The sequence below is a fragment of the Amborella trichopoda genome, chromosome 5 (genome assembly GCF_054954075.1).
Source record: "Amborella trichopoda isolate Santa Cruz 75 chromosome 5, AtrichopodaSantaCruz75HAP2 v2.0, whole genome shotgun sequence".
Lineage (NCBI taxonomy): Eukaryota > Viridiplantae > Streptophyta > Magnoliopsida > Amborellales > Amborellaceae > Amborella > Amborella trichopoda.
Window position 1 is genome coordinate 33694097 of NC_142340.1, and position 17365 is coordinate 33711461.

At 36.0% G+C, this 17365-nt stretch overlaps 1 protein-coding gene across 12 annotated transcripts in view; it reads left to right on the forward strand.

Moving 5' to 3' along the window:
* Positions 1-1629: 1629 nt before the first annotated feature.
* Positions 1630-17365, forward strand: part of ASHH3 (histone-lysine N-methyltransferase ASHH3) — a 38021-nt gene continuing 22285 nt past the window's right edge. For 2 of the 12 annotated variants that reach the window (XR_016056135.1, XM_088867737.1), the window contains exons 1-15: positions 1630-1811; positions 2197-2254; positions 2804-2944; positions 3193-3264; positions 3927-4056; positions 4498-4609; positions 5035-5134; positions 8159-8237; positions 8321-8492; positions 8581-8661; positions 10223-10403; positions 14007-14040; positions 14189-14279; positions 15069-15120; positions 15209-15291. Coding sequence is in view for 6 of the 12 variants with exons in the window: in XM_088867737.1 (XP_088723863.1) it covers positions 2927-2944; positions 3193-3264; positions 3927-4056; positions 4498-4609; positions 5035-5134; positions 8159-8237; positions 8321-8492; positions 8581-8661; positions 10223-10403; positions 14007-14040; positions 14189-14279; positions 15069-15120; positions 15209-15283 (1197 nt within the window). In the remaining 6 variants the exon portion in view is untranslated. Of the gene's footprint in view, positions 1812-2136; positions 2255-2803; positions 2945-3192; positions 3265-3926; positions 4057-4497; positions 4610-5034; positions 5135-8158; positions 8238-8320; positions 8493-8580; positions 8662-10222; positions 10404-14006; positions 14041-14188; positions 14280-15068; positions 15121-15208; positions 15292-17365 lie in introns of all 12 variants that reach the window. The other 10 variants (XR_002280663.2, XM_088867734.1, XR_002280664.2 and 7 more) reach the window with 5 other exon arrangements.

Here is a 17365-nt window from a genome sequence, read left to right on the forward strand (position 1 = left end):
AATTGAATATTTGGCATGTAAGATAGCTATATATAAGGATAAACTGGAAAGGAATATACATATAAAAAAAAGAAGGATTTCATCATAGTTAAGAAATAATATTGAAGTTTGGAATGAATGTGCGGAGTTAATTAATATAAAATTAAATGTAAAGTAATAATATAAAAACTGTAACATAATTTCCATAGATTCACTTATTCCAACCAATCCAAACAGTGGACATGCATATCCACGTTTCATATCAGGTGCTATCCAAACAACAGACAACCCTATCCCATGTAAAGACAATTTCCAGGAGAAGCCAATTCTAGTATAAACCTATCCTCAGGACCTGCTTCTCTAGGTACCCAAACGGACCCTATGTGGATTGCCTTATTCCACATTTTTTCTGTTGGAATAACACTATCTAAGTTTTTTATCTCAAAAAAAAGATTAGACCCTACGCAAGATAGCCCAATCCGCGCACAGATTGCTACCTAAACAAGGGAGAAAGCCCAAAAACCTTGATAAGACTATCCTAGATAGTGCAATCTAGGTATCCAAACGAGCCATCATAGAATCGACCAATCTAGCTCTGGCTTTCTATATTTGGGGAATGATTTCATGCAACGGTTGTATAGTGGTATAATGCAACCACCTTCAAAACCTATATTAGAGATATTTGTTTGACATGAATTTTTAAATGTACACTCTTTTCATTATGAAGAACAATCACAAAAAAGAAAATTTTGAAAAAATGCTATAGAAAGTTTTCATTCTAGCCCAATTAATATAAGTCTTCCATGTTATTGAGATGGTTAGATATAGGCCTCAAAAGCATTTTTTTATTCCCAAAGTTTTTATATAGCATTACCATCATTAGATTAATAATGCTAAAAATGAAAAAAGTGATTTTGAATTTGTTTAGGCCTAGATCTTGAAATTAATCAAATGGATGGTCGAGATTCATTCTTGGATAGGTACTAATTTTGACCATATATAGAGCGTAAATTGAATTTTCATTTAGTAGGATTGATTATGAGGATGAAGAGAATGTATGTGTAAAATTTGGGATTATACAAATGCCAAAAATATGATTTTTTAGAGGTGTGGTTGCATTATATTACTATACAACTGATGCATTGGATCATTTCCCTTTATATTATTTTTGGTTTTTTCTCTTATTTTTTTACCCACTTCTCTCAATCAGATTGCCAAACAACCGGGCGCATACTAGTTTTGGTGTTGACAACCCGGGTCACGCACCCGTGTACTTGAACCATAGCCCGACCAAATCCGTCCCTCACAGCCTTTGAAATTTAACCCCCTCACAACTGCCGATTTCACTCAAAGTGCGATAAAAAATCTTTAAACTTCAAAAAGTAGTCGCCCGCTCTCTCTCCCTCTCTAAACTTAAAACTACTTTCTCTCTCTCCACAAGGGTTTCTACGCCGTCCAGAGACCCCTGATTATACTCTCTCTTATTATCTTGAAAGGTATTTTTCTAAATTTAGTGAGAGAGAGAGCTCTTGGAAGGGATTTGAATTTCCAAGCCAGTGAGTGAGAGAGAGAGATTGAGTAACTGTGTCATTTTAGCGTGCACGCATTGAATATTATCGAAGTTCAGATCCCTCTCTCAAATGAAAGCTTGCTTTAGATCTGACTCGCATCTTCTTGAGCAAAGATCCACCTTTTGAATTGCCTTTCTCCATAAAGGTATTTGAGCTCCTGAACTTATTGTTGGGTTCTATTTTGCTCTCTCATACTTCATTTTCTTGATGGATATCCTGCTCTAGCAATTGGGTTTTTTTTTTCGTCTGTCCAGAGATTTGGTTCTTTTTCTCTCTCTACATTCATTTTTTCGCTTTTTTCTTTCTTTAGAACCATGTATTTATTTCTTATGTTCTTTGGTTCTGTTCTTTCTCTCTAAAAATTAGGTTTTGTTTATTCTTTCTAACTCATGATTGGATTTTTGCTTGCTTTCATGCTTTATTTTTCTTGACTGTTCTGTTACAAGCGTTTAGGTTTTGTTTCATATGCAATTGGGTTTTATATTCCTGCTTGATTTGTTGATTGTTACCTTGTTTGATGAGGAATATGTGTTTCTGGATTAGAATGGGGAAGAAAAATCATGTTATTCATTCTTTTTCTTGTAAGGAATGGGCAACTTACGAGAGTGATCTGGTTTCTTCTGGATTTTTTTGTGGGTATCGACAGAAGTAGCTTTTCCGCCAGGTTCATCATCATTTTCATGGCTCCTGATAACCTGTCACAGGTTATATTTTCTTAGTGTTTTGGTACATTTTAGAGCAATTTCTTTTTATCTTTATTTCATTTTATTTTGATAAGTAAGACTTAGTTTTTGGACTGGGAGATTCTTGTTCTCCCCATCATGTCCGCACTATTTACTTCAGCTCATTTATGCCCGAGATTATGGGGCAATTCATGGCAATTCATGAACTAAGTTCTTATAGTTGAATACTCATAACCATTGAGAAACCCGTTATTTGCTTGTTTATCTATGTTGTTAACATGAGAATGTCACTTGTACTTTCTTTTCTATATTTAAAATCTCATGCATATGAATCGACTGCTAAATTGGTATGCTTGAGTCAGGAGTTCGGTTTGGTTGTCATAGCTCAAAATTTTATTGAACAAGTTTCTGTCACTTATTAGCTTAAAGAACATTTCCACATTTTGTTAAGAATCTCTTTTGTGTTGGAATGTTATTTGTGATCAATTTTCTGTCCCATAAATGCTCTTCCGCTAAATGTTGTACTTGCGTTGCACAATTATAATCTCATAATTGTTCTCTAATTGGCAGGTACATGTTTCTCAATTGAGCTGTTACAGCACAATGCAGTACATTGTTGGAAAAGCTCGGGATGCTTACTTCTAATAATAGCTCGTGCATTACGTGATGTTCTTTTGGTTGAGTTCTTGATCAATGACTTATATGAAGAAGGTTGTCCATATGATTGTCCTACTTTTTTAGATTATTCTCATGTCAACATTTTTATTTATAATTTTTTTCTTCTTTTATGTTCACAAAATTTACCCTCTTGGAACCCTTCCATGGTGTTATTGTGCTCTCCAACGTATTCTTTTGTGTCATTTATTTGAAGCTGGTCGTGGTTTTCATTCTCCAAAACTTTCTGCAGACTGGAACAATATACTTGTTTTTTCCCTCATAAATTATCTGTGGTCAATCAGAAAATGGCAGCTACCAAGAAGTTGAAGGGAATTCGTGTACTCCGGACGCAATCTGCTCAAAAGGATGTGAGGGTAATGTGATATTTTCAGGCATATCATAAACTTGATGACTCTTTTCTCCTATTAAATATTTTAACTGCAACAAATATGCGTTGTTGCTGGATTAATTGTAAGCTATTTTCATGTTAAGGTGGAATCTGTTGTATTCTTCCTTGTGGCTCTTGAGCAACAGTGTTTTGATCACTTGGACCTGCCTTGGTTTGGTGTTCTGTTGAGAATATTATAACATACCTCCTAGTTTAAATTGTCTGCTGGTACCATGACACATGTCCTACTTCTGATTTCTATTCTTTCTTGCAATTTATATGCTAGAAGATACATTTTGGCTACATTATTTGTTTGGAATTTGTGACTAGAACTTATTTGTCATATAATATTTGTTTGCATTTTTTATTTCTTTGTTTTGGACACTTTGAATAACTTAAAACCGTAAAATTTATTTTTCTTGTTTTGATTTTATAGATAGGGATTCTGCTAATGGTTATTATACTATTTAAGTTTCACTGGAACAGATTATTTAGGCTGTAGATTTCCAATGTTTGTGGTGCTGGCATTATGGTTTTTCCTTATCATTCTTGTTACATTTTTTTTTGTTCCTCTATTTAGGTTTTTTTTTTTATTGAAGTTAATGGAGTTTTCACATCCTGCATCATTTTTTTCTTTTGGATTTTCAGAATGAAGACCAGGAGAGTGACATGGAAAACATGTTAGACGATGTATTTCATGTACCTGAAAGTTCTGATGAATTTGAAATATCTGATTTACTAAAAAAACGAAAGCCTCCTTATACCTTCATAAAGCGCAGTATCCTTTTGAAAAGGAATGAGTAGATTTCACTAATTTGTACTATATCGTTTTGAGCATGGTGTATTTGTACCTTAGTGCTGTTCCAATTTTGTATGTTCATTGTTTATGCTCCATTTTGATATATTTCGCCAGCCCTTATTCAGTTAGTCGTGCGTTAAAGAAAGGTTGGTGGAAATCCTGCTATTATTTTAGTTAGATTAACATGTCTCTAGGTCCTCTGAAATGATTGGGTTGTTACATAACCGATTCTTTGGGTAGAGAAAAATGAAAGACACTTCTTAAAAATATGGAAAACACTGCCTCAGTTTTATCAAGGTACTACTGGAATTAATGGATGGCAGCATTTTGGATAGGATCCTTATCCCACAAATATATCCTAATAATCCCACAGTTATTAGCTCATCACACTGCATTCTTGTGTTACTTGACACTTAAAAGATGTTTATTTGATGAAGAGAATGAAGAGGCGCTCTGAGGATGATGGTATCTTTTGTTCATGCCGCCCCTCCCCTGGATCACTGGGTGTGTGTGGCATAAATTGCCATTGCGGGTAATTATTTTCAACCAGATGTTCTTCTTATCAATGCAATGCTTTTGTTGTAACTATTCATGAAGTTATAATTAATGAGTAAACATCTATCTGTTCAAACTTTGTTAAAATTGATGTCTTCACTAAATAGATAAATAAATTGAGGTCTTGACTCATTGTTGAGCTTCACAAAATATCAACTGTTGAATTTGGGATATTTATTTTCTAAATTTAGTACGTTTTCGTGCGTTTTAGAGATGTGCTATGCATACGAAAATTACTTGTTTTTGCTTCCTATGTGTGTGTGCTGTGCTTGTGCCTGCATGTGTGTGTGCAAGTGCATGGATGTATCTAGACGGATTCCTATCCATTTCTGCAAAAGATACCACTCAATCTTACATTCTGAATTCGCATTCCTTTGTTGATGAATGTACATACGTTTCTAGGATGTTATTGTCCACTTGCTCATCAAACTGTAATTGTGGAAGTGCTTGCATCAACAAACCGTTTCAACATAGAAACGTTAAAAAGATGAAGTTGGTGAAGGTACGCTTTCATGCATTCTTTTGGTTTCGTCATATCATTGAAATGGAGAACGCATGTAAAGTGCATGATTGTCAGAAATTTTTACTGTAATGTTGATGGTTGAAAATCATGTGGTTATTGTGTATCTTGAAAATCATGTGGTTATTGTAGCTTTCATGCATTCTTTTGGTTTCTTCATATCATTGAAATGGAGAACGCATGTAAAGTGCATGATTGTCAGAAATTTTTACTGTAATGTTGATGGTTGAAAATCATGTGGTTATTGTGTATCTTGAATTAGTATGTTTTGTAGCATACCCACCCAGAATCCATACCATTTTTTTATTCATTGTTGAACACCCATGTGTATTAATCGCACCTTAACTTTATTATCTCTTTCCCAGGTATCCAGCTTTTAAACATTGTTCTCTTATGGGGCGTTTGGTTCATCAGAAATTTTTCTCCATGAGGGGGATTTCCAGGAAATTCGCTTCATACCTAATTGTATATGAAGCCACTTTCCATGAAAATCTGGAGATTTCCCACACTTTGTGTAGATACGTGAAAAATGGAGGTCTCCTAGAGAGAAATTCCGCACAAACCAAAGAAGGTAGGAAATGGACCTGTTCAACAAAAATTACGCTCCTGGAGAGAGATTTCTGCCAAACCAAACGATCCCTTAGGGAAGTGGAGCTTTTAGAATATAACTTTTCACCTTCATTTGATGGTTTACAGCAGTGTTAAAAAACTCGAACCTTGTGGTCTACTCAGTCTATGTCAAACCAAGTCAACTCGCTGCATTAAACAATTAAGTTAGGGTATTTTATGTTTTTTTGTTTTCATTTGGTTTATTTCCAAATTTCGGACGAAGGAGTTTTTGAAAATGTATTTTGCATAATGTTAATCAAACCGAGATCTTAACCTATCTGTCCCACTTTGCTGCCACATTGGAAGAAACTTTGTGTTTGTCAAATTAGCACTGATCACTCTCTTTTTTTTTTTATAAGACATGTTGATGGGTATATTGCAGTTAGGAATGGAACCCCGGACATCATGTTGTGGCTCTACCACCTTGATCACCTACGCGTCATTCCTTACTTTAACGAAAAACTCGGAAGGCATCCCAAAACATTCACATTTATAGTTTTCCACTAGATGATTTCCAGTTGATTGGTTGAGTTTCGAAATGAGTTACTTATTCATTGCTTTACAGTCAGATTGTTTGAATTCCTGCATTCAAGTTTGCATTGGCAGAACAGTAGCGTGCAATCAGCATATAAGATTCGATGTCATGTTTTGGCTCTACCATCCTGAACACCCAAGCCTCGGGTTTATTCCTAATTTTAAGGAAAAACTTGGAAGACATTGCAAAACATTCACATTTATAGCTGTCCACTGGACGAGTCAAGTTGATTGGTTGAGTTTCGAAATGAGTTGCTTATTCACTGCTTTACTTTCGGATATGTTTGCCCTCGAAATGAGTTACTTATTCACTGCTTTACTGTCGGATATGTTTGCACTTCTGCATTCAAATTTGTATTGGCAGAACAATAGCTTGCAATCAACGTATAAGGTTTGACTGTTTAACCTAGCTGACTTGTACTATTGGATGTGACAATTATCAGGGAAGAGTGTTCGTTCTAAAGAAAAAATATTGGGCCTAAGCAGAAAAGTCATCACACAAAAACAAATCGAGATACTTGCTGTAACGTTGAAAATAATACTGGCTGTGACCTTAATAGCAGTATTACGCTGGAGAAAAACGATGAAGGGAATGGGGCTATTGTATCATGATTAGGGCAATGATGCTGCAAAATATTGTCCAGGGTTCCATTCCCATCACTTGCCTATCCGAAAATCAGAATATGATGATGAGCACATAACTAAGCTTATACATGTATGATTACTGTGCAAAACTTAGTGGAGTGTGATATGGACGAGCCCAATTTCCTTGGACTTGGCAGGCTGCTGTCCAGAATTTGCCCCAAACTTGTTAGGGGTAAATGTAACAGTAATCACTCGAATTACTGTGGTGGCAACTCAGCGAGTTCACTGGAAAGGATTTTGAGCTTACTTTGCTCTTAAGCTTCACCCTGAGACCTCTGTTTCCAGCCTCTATCATTTCAAAGCATTAGATTTGGCACGAACGAATTTGCAAGACTTGCTTTTTCTCCAAACTAGGTTTAGCCAAAGTTGAATGCTTACAAAATTTTAGCAACCCTAGGTTGCTTCACCCTGAAGATTCTTCCCTAAGACTATTTTTGTGTTCTCTGTTAAATCCAAGGCGTAGATTCCACAAGCAGACACGCAAAATCTCGGATTAATGAGATTTTGAATGCCAATATGCCATTTGGCCGAAAAGTTATGCCAATTAATCAACTTTTTTCGTCATTTTTATTTTTTCGTATAGGTTTTTCTAAATTTTGACTTTTTTCATATTTTACCTGAATTTTCCCCATTTTTGGGATTTTATGTTTCCAACTCACTCGACACTGGCAAGACTTTGCGAGTCCTGAGTGGACTCCACCAGGACCCCCAACGAGAGCTGGAGTGAATGCAGGTTTTGAAGCTATTGGTAGGATGTTTATGAAGTTGATACTGATATCCCGAAAGGTTTTTGATTCTTGTATATTTTGATTTAGTTCAGTTACTTGTTACTTATCTGGTTAAAGCAAGCATCATATTTGGTATAATTTTCATTTTTTTTTATACAATTTGCTTTAATAGCTCTTTTTTCGATGATTCATTACATTCTGGTTAATTTGAACTTTGAAGCTTTGCTTGAAACATTTGCAATCTGTAGTGATTGTTTTGAATCTATTGCATACATCTTCTGGTTAATAGTCAACATATTTGAGTCACTTTAAGATGATTATGGTTCTTAGTACTTTCAAATTACGTTTTTTGAGTAATTTTGTGCATTATGAGTCATTTAGCAATCTATTGTGCTTGATCCACAATTTTCATCTAAATTTCATTGGATGTTCTCCATTTTAGTGGGTGCATGTTCATTGATAGAATGTTTGGTTGCGATGATATCTGTAGACAGAGAAATGTGGGTTTGGGCTGGTAGCAGACGAGGATTTCAAAAAGGGAGAATTTGTGATAGAGTATGTCGGAGAAGGTGATTTCCTTTTCTTTGGGAAGTTTCTTCCTCTGTTGTTGTGAATATTTATCACACACTGATGCTTATTCTGTTTAAATCAGTTATCGATGACAAAACTTGCGAGGACAGGCTATGGAAAATGAAACATCGTGGGGATACCAGTTTCTACTTATGTGAAATAAGTCGTGATATGGTGATTGATGCCACATACAAGGGAAACAAGTCAAGATATATAAATCACAGTTGTGAGCCTAACACTGAAATGCAAAAATGGTTCTACACTTTCACCTAAATGTTTTCTATGTTTGTTTGTAAGTTGCCAACTTATTTTTTCTTACTATGTTCGTAATTTTTGTTGTAGGAGAAGTGATGGTGAAACAAGAATTGGCATATTTGCCACTCGCAACATAAGGAAGGGGGATGCTGTGACGTATGATTACCAGTAAGAATTTTTTCTTGATAAGTGAAACGGCTAAAGTAGAGCAAATAAGAATCAAGAAACAAAGCAAATGCTCATACAAATGGAATTCTCACAATGATTTGGTTTGAACATTTTTTTTTCCTGTTTGGAGTCACTTATACCCGAGCCAGCCTTTGCCAATTAAGGCTTGATGTAAATTCAGAGAAGGGCAAGAAGACTTCTCTTGTGATTGGGTTTGTCAATTCTCTCAGTCATGCAATTGCAGGTCTTGGAAATGACAGCTTTTTAATATATCATATATATCAGAAATTCAGGAAAAGAAGAAAGTTGGAAAGTAATGAAAAACATAAAGATAGCAGTAGATATTTTTCAAAAAATAAAGATAGCAGTAGATAATAGTTATTAAAGTTCTTGATAATTTGAATTATTAATGTGAGTTGTTGTCTTATTGTAAATGTATCTTGCATCATAACCATTGTATTGGAATACAAACCTTGCATTCCATCCATATCTGCATATCCATGATGATTTTCAAAAGTTGTTATTTTCAACTTGTAGAAACAAAGATCAATGTAACTTACTAACTTGTATATGTAATAGACATATGTATGTATCCACATTTAACAAAATATGCATATGTGAAAGGGAATTTTTGCTATACTACTTCATTGTGTCCTTCACGGATGTAAACAGGTCCCTCATCTGTATGACGTCAACAGGATGCAGTTGGGGGGTTTTATCCTGCTCAATGTCCATCAAAACTTTGATGCACTTTTAGTGGAGAAAAAAGCAGCCACAATGGTCTGTTGTTGACATTAATGGGTCGGGGAAGCTGTTTATATCCATGGGGGATATAAACACGGTACTGTAGTATACTTTCCCGATGTTGCATGTGAAGGTATTGAGCATTGTGTTGTATATTCAGATCCACCATCTATCATCTTTACTTATCAATGGACAATGGCAATGAGCTGTTTTGCCTTTGTAAGCTAAGCTGTGGTACATTTCCATGGTCTATTGATAAGCCATACACAGTGAGGGGGATATAGTATACAGTCTCTTGTTAGATATTTCTGGTCCATGCTTCCAATTCCATAATTTCCTTATATTTCAGATTCTTGATGGATATTAATTTTACAAGTTCTAGGACATTCTCTGTCTATGATTTTGGCGAGAAGTTTTCTTTGGGTATGACAGGGGTCGCTTGGCTCCTATACGGGCATGCTAACCAAAATCCAAAAACCACTCTGGTTTTCCCAACTTTTACATGAAGAAGATGCACTTCTGAGATTCGTTTTGACTAGATGACTTGTGAAATTGGGAGTCTATTGATTGATTATATACTCAATTTGCTACAGTATCATGTCCTGGTTTAGGCATGCCGCATGACTTGATACTGCATCAAGATAAGTTGAACATGCATGCATTGCAAATAGCATGTACTCTTTCACATGCAGATATGCATGATAGCAATCATGCCTATGTTATTTTAAACTTTATTTTGTGGGTTTTCTTTGTGCAAGCATGCTTGGACATAGATGCTGTGGTTGATGCATTTTTCCTTACTTTTTTAAATGGGCAGGTTTGTACAGTTTGGTAAAGATCAAGAATGCCATTGTGGCACTTCAGGCTGTCGGGGAAAGTTGGGAGTCAAACCCAACAAGCAGAAATTATCTTCAGATGTTGCCATGAAACTTGTTGCACGTGAGTTGGCTGTGTCATCAGCTACTCTTAGAGCATGCCGTCCAAGTGAAAAGACTATTGTAAGAGGTTCAACTTTTTATTTTTTTTTGTGAAAGCAATTAGATGATTATTTTGCTTAAGTGATCTTAATCATTTAGCTTAAGTTATTAAAGAGTGCTCCATTAAAGGGTGCAAATAGGGCATCTTCTAGAACCCAGATTGCAATGGGCACCAGGATGGTAGTGTGGGTGCTTATTCAAGTATATCCAAGAAGTGAGTGATCTTAGGATTGAAGCACCCCATGGAAAGGAAATAATTAATTATGAAGAGGAATCCCTCTCAGTATGGTCAGTCATCATGGGCAATGAGCATTGATAATTGATTATACTTAGGGAAACCATGCAGCAATGTAAAATCTTTAGTATATGTGAAATTGATATATAGGTGTTTGAGATAAAAGCCATAGTTTTGTTCATGTTTGGGTTGCAAATGTTGCTGATCCCCCATATGGAAGTGGTGATGTTTCTGAAATTCCTTTGTTTCACGAGTTTTGCCCTTGTGTTTGTTGATCAATCTCTGGTAATGGGTATTTCTTGCTTTCCACTTGATGATTTAGTGTCACTATTAGAGAAATTTAAATGTGTTCTTTATCTGAAATTTCCGTTATGCGTAGGATAGATTTTGTTTTTGGTCTTCCTCCCATGAGCATACTCTGCTATGAAAACCCAGCTGCTTTCTCCTTTGACCCTAACCCGATTCCCTTTCTGATATTATTTATTTCTATTTTCTTTATCCATTTTGAATTGCCACATTCGTTTTTATGTTCTCGAGTTATGGCTTGACATCAAATCACAAGTATCTTTGTCCACCTGCTTTTGTCTTTGCAATGCACCCCTTTATCGTTTTCTGCAATTGCAGGTTGTAGGGTTCGATTCGTGATGGGGTGGACAGCTAGGTCTTGGTTTAATTGCTTGTGCTCATGCTAAGTTAGAAATATGTGGGAAAATTTTTAGGAAATTTGTAAGGTCTCAGGAAGCGTAGCAACAAAGGATCATACAAAAACATCAAGTTTGAAGTTTACGTACTTGGGAACAAGTTTTTTAACTTGGGCTATTAAGAAACTTGTGGGAGGTTATTCTAATTTGTCCAGGGTAGTCTTGGACCCCCAAAAAAAAAACCCAAAACCCAAGGTATGAAAATGATTTCTTAATGGTAGCAATATTTTAGGGAAAATATGAACTTTGTTCTTTGTTTTCTTTTTTCTTTTTTTTCCTTCGTTTTTTCTTTTTTCTTTTTCTTTTTTTAATCTTGGGAGGATGTTGTGATCTGCTGCCAATCATGATGGTGCCTTTAATTCCACCCAAGTATTGAATAAACTAATTAGGGACTGTCTGGCCTTCTAATCGATGCACAGGTGACATTCAAAGATTTAAAAATAAAAAAAAAAGTAAATGCATTTCTTGGATTTTGGTATTTCTGAGACAAGTTTACTGGCTTAATATGGAAGCTGGCCATAGAATAGGTTTCTGTTATAATTTCTAATTGCGGCCTAGTTTTTTGTTTTTTCATGAAGATTCCATTGTTCCATAGAAAGGAGAGGGAGCTCTTCTTTAGGGGAAGAAAAGGAACTTGATTTTTGATCTTGAGATGAGCTGACTCTATGTCTCACCTCTAAACGGTCACCAATCAAAAATTTTTGAAACTTGAAAAATGTTGGAATATGCCAGAAAAGTGTTGAAAGAGTTGGGTAAGTCAAATTTCGAATCATTTTACTTTTTCCAGACTTGCCTCAAGGTTAGTTGTTTTGCTAGCCTCCCTCTAGAGACGGTGTTTTGGCTTCAACTTTGCTTAGCTCAGTCTATTGTTGAAGCTCTGTACATATTAAGCAATTCTGAGAATGTTATAATTTGAGTTATAAATTGTTATTTTGAGGTGTGACGGTGGTGGTGGTGGCGACGGTGGAGGTGATGGTTTAGTGGTGGTGGTGGTTGTGTGATCGTGGTGGATAGGCGGTAGTGGTGGTGGTGTTGAGTAGGCAGCAGAAAGGCAGCGGTGATGGTGGTACAGTGATTGTGGAAGGCAGCGGTGATGGTGGTACAGTGATTGTGGTGGTGGTGGTGGTAGTGGTTGAAAAAAGTGGCTATATGGTACTCAAGTATTAATTTTTATTTTTTTTATTCGATATACCTAAATTCCATAGACATGGGCCACTAAATACTGCTGTAAATCAAAACTAATACCCTAGATACAACCTAGGATCTGCACTTTCACTGTCAAAACAAATAGAAACTATCCATGAGCTTTAAAAAAACTTCTACTATAACCTTTAGTATGATGTATGTTCTTGGAAATTCACAGAGAAAATAAGAAATATTATCATTGTTGCAAAAGGTGGACCGCCAGCGCCTAAGCGGTCTAGAGGGTCTGGGCGCCTCTCCCAGGCCTAAGGGGGTTCACGTGTGACCCACATAAAATTTGCATATACACGTGAGGCTGGATCCTTGGTCCTACATGTGTCATTTTAAGTCATGAAAATATCAGAAATGCCATTTTAATTTATTTTTTTAGCAGAAATAATATTTTAAAATTATGAAAAAAGTATTTAAAAATTATAAAAATATTTTTAATACAAAATAAAATATACTAGGAATGGGCTGGTACCAATGAGTAAAAAATAACGATAATAAGGGCACTCCACTTACCCCAAGAACCATGATCCACTAATGTTTACTTATCCAACCCAACAAAGACCCATGACCCAAGTCTTGCTTATGATTGGACTGTCAAAGTTGGACAACAAACTGTGGGATCATGATCCTGGAATGTGGATTTCAGTTCCTCCCTTTAAGCGCAAGTCTAACACTTTTCACCACAGTGCAAAGGGCTCTTTTGTTATGTACATGTATACATGTCCCTCTATAGGGATAATTCTCAGTAATACAACTGTCATGTATACATGTGTGCAAAAGTTTGTTGATACTTTGGCCTTTACTCTTGGCCTACACAGTTCTCTTGGCCTATAAATATTATCCTTGGGCATCTCTTCGACCTCAACAAGGGATGACCCTTTTCTGTAGTGCCACATGCTCAAGGTAAATGTTTTGGACATGACCAGAGCTATAAACCACCCAACCCTTGGTCAGTTAACACACACTCCCACTGAAGTGCATATTCCACTATAAAATATCATATTTACAGGCTCTTTAAGCTTTTAAAGGCCACAAAACCCAACAATGGTTATGGTAGTTGGGGGTGTTGTGGGTATGTGAGTGTGTGTGTGTGCATGTGCATGAGAGAGAGAGAGAGAGAGAGAGAGAGAAGAGAGAGAGAGTTTTGCAAAATAACTTGGAGTGGTTTTGCAAAAAATTTCAGTTTGGGAGCCTAGTTGCTGTTCGGAATTGATTCAAATTTGAGAATAAAAAATCCCTTGAGGTCATATTGCTGATGGGAATTCAAATGGGCCCAAATCGCAATTTGGCTGGGAAATTATTAGTGCCTTAATGTGAATTTTCCTGACTCTAAACACGAACATGCATATGAACCCCATCTTGCATAGCATTTATTACCTTAAATTGTAATACATCTTACGATTGTTCCATTGGTAGTCCAGATTTTTACCTTTCTTGCTTTCAATACTGAGTTTATATTGATATTGATCAACTATAATTTTGTGTTTTATGAAGGGTTCCCCTTGTGGAGGTTCAGTCAGGTTTAGAGGTAGGGTAATTATCCTTCAATTTTGGCTTGGTTTTCTTTTGCTTATGTTGTATCCGTCTATAAATGGATGGTTTTAGAAGGAAAGGATGGAGATCCTATATTCTGGGCCTATCCCCATTGATTAAGTCACATGTTTTCTGCATATCAGATAGAGTGCAGGATCCTTCTTATTGTGGAAAGAATGATATTCCAAATTGTATTGGTCAACGTGTAAAAGTTTGGTGGCCCTTGGACCGGAGGTATTACATAAGCTCTCTTTTCTCTCTCTGTCTATTGCATGCCATTGGGATTTTAATAAGGCTACGTACCGTCTCACTAATTTTTCTATTATTATTGTTTTATATGTCATAAATTGTTTGAGATCATTTTAAATGAGTTGATTCCACTTGTACACTTCTCTGTATAGGATTAGTTGACCATAGTAATACACTTGCAGAAAGGACCTAGTCCTTGCACACTATTAAATATTCTATGCCAAAATAATATCATGTATGCCTGCTATATATATTTTAAGAATTCCATCTAGTTCACATTGATATGTCAAACAGTGTCAAATTTTTACCAATGTGTGTGCTGCAAAGCATTGTGATCCCTTTCTTCCAGGTTTGCAATATGTAGCTCTTCTCAAGAGTAAATCAAAATTTTTTTAATATTGCAGTTTGGGGAATTTATCAACAAGAGATGAACTATTTTACTTTTTAACCCATTTTTTATTTAATTTCAAAAAGCCCATCGAAGGACATATAATCATGAGTTAGAATGGTTGATATTTTATTTCTTCGAAAAGAAAAATTGATATTTTAGGTGTGTTTAATAAATGGGATCAGTAAATTATGTGTGGGCAGGGCCAACACAATCATGTTATTGGCTGCCTAGCGTGTGGCCATCATTAATTGAAAATCTGCATGAAGAGTAGACTTCCCCCATGTGTACTTGTAAACAATGAAAAGTCCGAGTGATATATTTTGAATATTTTTCCATATCTCCATTCCATATAGCTTTTGCTGATTCTCTTTTGCCATGTGCAGATACTATCATGGAAAACTAACGTACTTCGATCCAAATTCTAGGAAACACACTGTAAGTGATTTGTTTACTTATTTCCGCAGGGATTTAATTTGCTACAGTTAACATTTAATTAATTTTACTTTTTCCAATTTTGTGCTAGATTTTGTACGATGATGGAGATATTGAACGCATTGACATGTCAAAGGAAAGATGGGATTTTCTTACTTGGTCGTAGAACTAAAGGTTTATCTCCTTTTCGTGGTGTGCTTATTGTTTTCGTGGTGTGCTTATCGATTACTATGAACACATTTGAAATTCATTTCACAAAAAATGAAACACACAGGAAATTAGTTTGGATTTTTAGTTTTATTAGTTCCTTTTTTAATAGATCTTAATAATTTAAGACATGAGCCTTAAACTTCTTGTGGTTTGTCAAACTTTTAAGGTCCATCGAACTAGAATGTTAGGAAATCATTAATGTTCATTGAACTAGAATGTTTCATTGAACTCGAGTGTTTAGAGGGGTGATATGTTTCTGAGAGAAACAAATCGGGGAAGGGGGGGGGGGGGGGGGGAGAGTGATTCTGAGAATTCATGCGATTTGCTCGCAAAAGAATCCAAGTGACAGACATGGATAGGTTGTATATTGGGTGCATTGAGGAAGAGTGTATTTGTATTCTTGGCAGAGTTTATGGGAGACAAGGGAAAGGAACAGTGCGGTTCAGTTGCTTTATTTCCCATACATCGTCTTGGGGGACGTACTCAAGTGGCCTCCAGGAAAGTTTGACTGAGCAGAATCTTTCCCCCCTTGCACTTGACAGGCTATCCTAGTTAGGGTTCTCGCAATACCAACTATTTTCTAAGGATTAAACACTGACTACAGTGTTTGCTTCATTGGAGTCATAGAAAATTGTCTAGTGCCTCATACATTCTACCTTTGCATATAAATCTGTTATTCCTTTGTGAACTGGTTTGAGATCTCTTGTATCTTATTACATGGGGCTGAAAGTAGGCCACACCGACTTAATCCATTGGACTTGGATGTGTATGTGGGGGGCATGTGTGCACGTACACACTGAAATGTTTGTCCATGCAAAGCAAGGAATCTTTGCCAGCTGCAAGTTTTGGGCGAAGATATGGGAGACTGTTGATTGCTAATGAGATTCTGATGTCTTTGTAGCAATTTAAGTAATGTTTTTATCATGGAATTCTAGATGCTTAGATTTCGGGTTTGTAGTCATAACTTTTACTTTAGAAAACTTTTCTTGTAAATTATTTATTACTTTGTCTGTGTTTTTCTTTAGTCTTGCAATCATTACATTTGGATCCAACTACTTTAGGACAATGCGAAGGGTCAATATTGCTTTGCTAGGTTGGAGAGAATTTGTGGCAGACACACTAAACTGTGTAAGGATTTGAAATTAATTTTAATGTGTAATGAATAAAATTTTGGATGTGTTTATTGGTCTGGTTCATGTTATCATCACCATATCGCAAGTTGTATTATTTAAATTTGTACGTTCGAGATGTGCATGTCAAGATGGAAGAAAATCTTGCCAACAATTGATTGGGACCATAGTTGTTGGGATTGGGAGTGGGAACGGAAGTGGCATCGAGAACAGGGGTCCATGAAAGGCTAGGAAATCCCTAAGGTTGGGAGGATCATCTTTACAATGCATATTTTAAGGATGGAGATCCTCAAATGGGATCTCGATTCCAACCTTTTGAGCATCTTGCTCTTAGCCTTAAAGAGTGTTATATAGTCTAGGATATAGTCTAGGACTATATATACTTTTTAAGGTAAGGATCAATTTATTTATAGCTAGCAAGCAATGCAATTATATTAAAAGTATAGTTGCATTGCTTGCTGGATATAAATAAAAAAAAATATCAATTTGGTTGTTATCTTCGTTTTTGAGGTGAAAATTTAAACTTCAAGATCCCTTGAAGATCCCTTTCTTGAAATGCTGTAGCGGATTCCAGAGCGGGAACATCCTTGACATTGGGAGCTCCTAGCTACTATAATTTGGACACTATTGATCTTCAATGTTTGTTGTAATCTAATCATCTCAGGTGGTTCCACACCTGATCATGTAGAAATTCTAATTCTCTAGATCATTCTTATTTTCGAAGTCAAAATATTGTGGTGCCCACTTCTCTAGTATAGGTTTTGCAATTTTTAAGAAATAGCACAAGTTTTCTAGCTGATGGAATTTGCCTCAAATTTTCCTGTCCTTGTCTTTGCTTGTTCTGAGCCTCCTAGATTTCTGCATTGTGAGTTTGGAATAAGTTGTCTTCAGTGCTATGAAATAACTCT